This window comes from Cornus florida, unplaced genomic scaffold, assembly GCF_030987335.1.
Source record: "Cornus florida cultivar Cherokee Brave unplaced genomic scaffold, ASM3098733v1 CherokeeBrave_3.0.0_Hap2_Chr05, whole genome shotgun sequence".
NCBI classification, from domain to species: Eukaryota; Viridiplantae; Streptophyta; class Magnoliopsida; order Cornales; family Cornaceae; genus Cornus; species Cornus florida.
The window spans coordinates 35,783,869-35,789,888 of record NW_026775575.1 but is presented as its reverse complement, the minus strand read 5'-3'; the positions used below and the strand labels follow the sequence as shown (position 1 = coordinate 35,789,888).

The 6,020-nt window shown below is 32.8% G+C and overlaps 1 protein-coding gene across 1 annotated transcript; it reads left to right on the top strand.

Annotated features, from left to right (window-relative positions):
* Positions 1 to 4,972: 4,972 nt before the first annotated feature.
* On the top strand, positions 4,973 to 5,770 carry LOC132306278 (uncharacterized). The gene has a single exon (XM_059803612.1). The coding sequence runs from the start codon at positions 5,181 to 5,183 to the stop codon at positions 5,592 to 5,594; it is 414 nt and encodes a 137-aa protein (XP_059659595.1). The 5' UTR covers positions 4,973 to 5,180; the 3' UTR covers positions 5,595 to 5,770.
* Positions 5,771 to 6,020: the final 250 nt, after the last annotated feature.

Below are 6,020 nucleotides of genomic sequence, written 5' to 3'. Positions count from 1 at the left end.
GTTTGCATGAAGGGGGAGAAAATGTTCATTACCTTTAACCGAGCTCTTACGACAAGGCACAAGCATTGACACAACTACCACCTTGATTACAGGCATGAGTTGTCTCAGGCCATCTACAGGTGTCCCATCTGTTAGAGGGTGAAACTTTCGATCCGTTGGGTAAACGGAAGGACCAGCCTTATGATCAAAGATCTTTGACTAGATAAAAAGTAGCATAAATTGGGGTAGTAATTAGCCATTAAAAAAGCACACCAAAAAAAAAAAAAAAATTTGACAAATAGAGGTAACTCATGAGCTCGAGCTACCACAGGCCGGGTAATGAAACCACTGCCTTGTCTCTCTTAATCTCTTTAGAGAGAATTCCTTCTATAACTTGTTTTTCCTCTTAGATATTGATCTCAAAATTCTTGATACGTGTGAAACAATCTCCTTAGCATTATTACCAACTATCATCTACAATTTTTGTGTGAACAAATCCTTTTCACACGTATGTATATATGAGTAAGGACTTAATTCAGTTACTTGATTTGATCTTTTTACTGTGCTGGACCTCTTAATTTTTAATTTTTATTTATTTAATTTTTTCTTTTTTCTTTTTTCTGTTAGAAAATTTATTGTCAGCTAAAAATGGATTGAATCACAACCATTTATTTATTTCAACAAAGTGAGGGTAGGAAAACGTTGTCTTGAATTAGAAAGTGTCCCAGGGAACTTTTTTAGTGGCTGCCACAGGAGACCATTAAATGTACCAATAGTTGTGAATAAACTGTGATACACATAATTTCAAAATACGGCACATAAAATTAAGAGCATTAGAAGATTTTATTATTTAATTATTTAATTATTATTTTTTTTGAGAATTATTTATTTAGTTTTTTTTTTCAGCTTATTTATTTATTCTTAATTCCTTTTGTATTCAAATGTTTGTTTATATTTTAATTGTTTGATATCCCTTATATTCTGTGCTCGGACTTGATTACCCGTGACTCTAGAATCGAAGGGTATCACATAAATCACTCAAGAAAAAATAGCAAGGTCCACACCATTTTATTTTTTTCTTTCCCAAAAGTTAAGATGCGTCCTCATTTTTTACTGGATATCACAAAAGTGAAGTACAAATTTTTTTTTCTTTATCTTTCCTATTCTTCTCGACCGGTAGAGTTTACCTAGATAGTGTATAGACTCGAGTAGCATATGCTATGTGTTTCCATGTTAAGGTGTTTTTATATGTTAAAAGCATGCTTAATTTGACTACTTGTTATTTTTTTTTTAAGTTAGGCCATGATTTAGTGATAAAGCATGTTAGAGCATCTCCAATAGGATTGCCTTATGAGTTGCCAATTCAAAATATAGAAGGTAGGTTAAAATTGGGCTCTCCAATGAACTGTTATATGGCCTACCAAAATTTGCCTTTGCCATTTTTGGTGCCAAATCTAACAAAGCAAATAGCAATTGATATTTGTCTTATTTTGTTGCTTGCCATCTCTCTCTCTCACTCCCGTCCATTTGCAACGACCGTCTCTCTCTCTCTCTCATCCATCTGCAACGACCGTCCATTATCGACGGTGACCGGTGCTTAAAGGTGACGAACACCACCTCCTGCTTCTGTTGTTTGATTTTTGTATTTTCTCTTCCCTTACAGACCTTGATTAGCAGTTGTAGAGAGAAAGGGGGGCAAGCTTGAGAGTTGAGAGACAGCGGCTGAAGCTTGTGAACGGCGAACCCGAACTGGAACAGCAGGCGATGGAAACTGAAAGATATGGGTTTTGATTTTTTGAACAATCTGAAATGATACGCCGATATGGGTTTTGATATAGGTAATAGGTTTTGAACTTTGGATTCTTGTAGACAGATGGATAAACTGAAATATAAGGGTTTTGAACTTCTAATTCTTATAGATTTTGTAGTTTGCAGTTGTAGAGAGGGGGGTCGTTCTCAGAGTTGAGAACGAGAATAGAGATGAAGGCGATTGGGGAGGCTGAAATGATTTGCCCTAAATATATATATTTAATAATAATATAATCAAATATATATAATATACATATATATATATAATATATAAATTTTTGAAAAAGAAAAAAAGAATTATATAAAAAATTTAATTCACAAATAGTGGTAAAAAAATTATAAAAATTTTGTTTTTGTTTTTTTGTGTTTTTTTTTTTTTTTTGGTCCTTTTTTGACCAGATAGTTTAGATTTTTGCTTCTTTTTAATTAGGTTTAATTTTAATTTGTTTCTAATGTCTACAACTTGACTTGGAATGTGCCTAATGTTAATATTACTAATGCAAATATGAATGGTGGGAATGGTAATTGAAAAAGAATAGTGGTTGTGTCAAAAAAATAATATTGTGCATAAAATGCACTATTAGAGCAGAATTGCTAAAATATAATATTTTGATACTATAATACCTGTTAAAATATAAATTTGAAGGTGACTTTATATTTTATTACTTCCCTAGTGCATAAGCATGTGGAATTGTTGTCATGCAGTGTATAGTACCTTATATGTGTTTGTTAGTGTCGTGTTTCATGCTTTGCCAAGTGGGTTAGTGTGTGGATTTTAAGTGCATGAAAATGATTAATTAACTCATATCTTTATTAATCATTTTATTTTTTTTTACTTTTTATTTTTTATTTTTTATTTTTGTCATTTATAGAATCATGCCCCTAAGAAGACATAGAGAAACGGATGGGACTCAGGGTTAGGGACATGATTGCAACTTTAGGTGACAAAGGGCTTTTATTTATTTATTTATTTATGACGTGGGAATCAACGCAATCACGCGCCTTTCGGGTGTGTAGCTATCAGGTAAATCTCCGGCTACCGATTCCGGCCCCACATTGTAAACAGTAAGTTAAGTCAAAGTTTATAAAAGTGGCAAGGCTTGAATCTTGAACCTATAGGTGTCCAAGTCAATACCTTACCAACTCAACCAAGCCCCTGTGGACTTTATGTGACAAAGTTGCTCGCCCTCTTAAAACTTTTAGGGTTGTATTGGGTTTGATGGAATTGAAATTGAAATTAATGAAATTGGAGAAAAGTAATTCAGAAATTTGAATTAAAATTTTCTCTTATTTTATCAATTCTAATTCTAATGTTCCAATTCCACACCGCCAAACACGTCTTTAGGAGTAATGCTATCAAAACAACTAGGGTTATGAGCACTTGCATTTAACTATGGACTAAATTGAGATAGCTTTTTAAAATCTATGAAAAGTCAAATAAATTATTTATTACATCTTTTAATAAAATAGTTAAATATGAAAATCTCGTGACTCTTGTCAGAGTCCTCTCTTAATAATATTATTCCATTTTTAAATATTACATGAGAGGTTAAATCTATAAAGGTGGATGTGTAATAAATGCATTTTGACTCGAGTATTGTATTTTTATTATCTTTGTTTTTTAAGCCAATCTTTCTAATAGCATAAATGTATTATATTATATAAAATAAAATAATTTTGAAATAAAAAAATCACCTAGCAGGTGTGAATTTATTTCTACAATACTATGTTGTTTTGGTTTATGTTGTTGATAGATGATCACTAGTGACAATCGAGATGAAATATATAAATTCAAGACTTTTTCACGCAAGTAATTTGCTATTAAAGGTTTATAAGTTTTAAAGTAATTTATTGAATTAAAAATTGCCTACTATAAAGAACATATTTCTTAATTAATGAAAGTACTTGTTGGATTTGTTACAGAAAATTAAAATTGGAAGTAAGATAATCGGACAGTTCTATTAATAGTGGGGATAAGTTTTATTAACAGGGGCGATATGCTTAGTGACGATGGTGTTATTTTATGATATTGGTCAATTTCAAAGATTAATAGGTAGATTAATTTATTTTACTATTACTCTCAGCCTGGTAACTCATATACAGTTGGTTTGGTCATTTTATTTATGCATACACCAAAGAATATATTAATCAGATGAATGTTGACGATAGAATTTTGCATTATTTGAACGGATGACCGAGAAGATGTATATGTATGCCTAAGAATTGACACAAATATTCCATTATTTTACATTTACACTAATGTTGATTGGGTCGAGTGCCTAATTAATCGAAATACAACCGAATATTGTATCTTTGTTGGAAGAAATTTGGCAACATAGACTAGCTAGTAAGAAACAAGTTATTTGGCTTGGAGCTTTAGTTCATTTCAACCGACAAAAATATTTTGTGATTAACAAGCGGCAACGTATATTGTTTCAAATTCAATTTATCACGAGTGGACTAAATATATTGAGGTGGATTATCATTCTGAACACACAAATATTAGGAATGACCTACCAACAATATTTTCACAACAACTTGAGGGGCATTGTGTCATATTGTGTGCTATTGTCATTGTCATTATACAATGACTAAAACTAACTTCGATCTCTTCTTTAACAAAATTTCAAATTTTATATTTTAAATGTAATATCATAAAACGTGTGGGGGGTACACAATAATTTTTTTGAACTATATGCCAAATATTTATTGTAAATATTGCAATATAATAAAAGGATCTAAACCAACCCTTTTCGTTTTTAATTTTTCAAAATTATATTTAGGTTTTAATACCTAATTTAGTAAAATATAATTGGACCACATGAAAAATTCTTTAGCATGACTCCGGAAAAAAGAAAAACAACATTCATAAAACATTTATTACACCTATTTATACGATTTAATTCAAGAATGAAATATTTATATTACATTTAATCCCTGTACTTTTTGTCTTAAACTCCATATATATAACTCAAAAGAGTAATTAATTTGTATAAATTAAAACCTAAAGACCCACAAAATCCTAAAACCAGATCCGCGACTTTACACAAAGCACAAAGTGCGTGGAGACGTAAATAAAATAAAATAAAAGAATGAACGGCCGAGATTGTCCGAATCTTACACGTGCCAAGTCTGAATTTAATAAAGAGCTCCAGCTACACAAGTGAGAAATACAGGTACGTATCATCATCTCATTTATGAACCCACCACCACTACTCTTCTACTCCTCACTACTTATTTATTCATCACACACTCACACAAACAAACTTATGATCCCCACCCCTCTCTCTCCACCACTTTCTCTCTCTACAAATATATACACGTATATATAATGGTTGGTTTGATATAGACACGGAAGGAAAGAAAGGAGCGAGAGAAGAGAATAATTAATAATGGAGGGTTTAAGGGGGTTGAGGGGGTACTGGAGGAGGAGAGGGTACGAGCGGCTGACCGGAACCGGTCGGAGGCGGAAGAACCGGGTGGAGTTGGCGGCGGGCGGTTCGAACCGGAGGAGGAGGCGGTTCTGGCGGATCAAGATCACGCCGAAGCTGCGGTTCTCGCCGAAGAAGTTCCTGATTGGGCTGCGGGACGCCTACGTTAATATGATGCTTCGGCTGGCGAGCTCCAGGGCGATCAACGGTGGAGGAATGGGTGGGGCCCTCGGGGACGGGATCGGAGGGTTCGGGAAGGGCCCACTCAAGGAGTACGACGAGAGGATGATCGTTGAGATCTACAAGTCGTTGATGGTGGCGCAGGGACAACTGGTGCCCCGCGATGCAGCCAGGATTGGTCCCCAGAGATGGTAATTGAATAATGAATAAGTCGATTTTATTCTGGAAGAAAAAAAAAAAAAAAGAATAAATCGATTTTATTTTCACTACCTTTTTTTTTTTATCCGTTTTAATATTGTTGATGTAATTTTAACAAGTTAGTCTGTTACTAATAGTCTAATAATAAGTTGGATCATGCTTTTAGATTTGAACATATGCATATATATACATATACATATATATATATATATGTATATATTAAATTTGATAACTAATTTAGCTTTTTTTTTTTGTTGAACATTAATTTTTTCTTAGTCCTTAGATTTTTGGATGGGTAAAAGCGCATTTTATATGGTCAGTGATGATATTCAACGGCGAGAATTTAATTCGCGAATAAATCCTTTTCGGACAAATGAACAAATTAGTCATTTAATCATATAAATTATAAGCATATATATATAT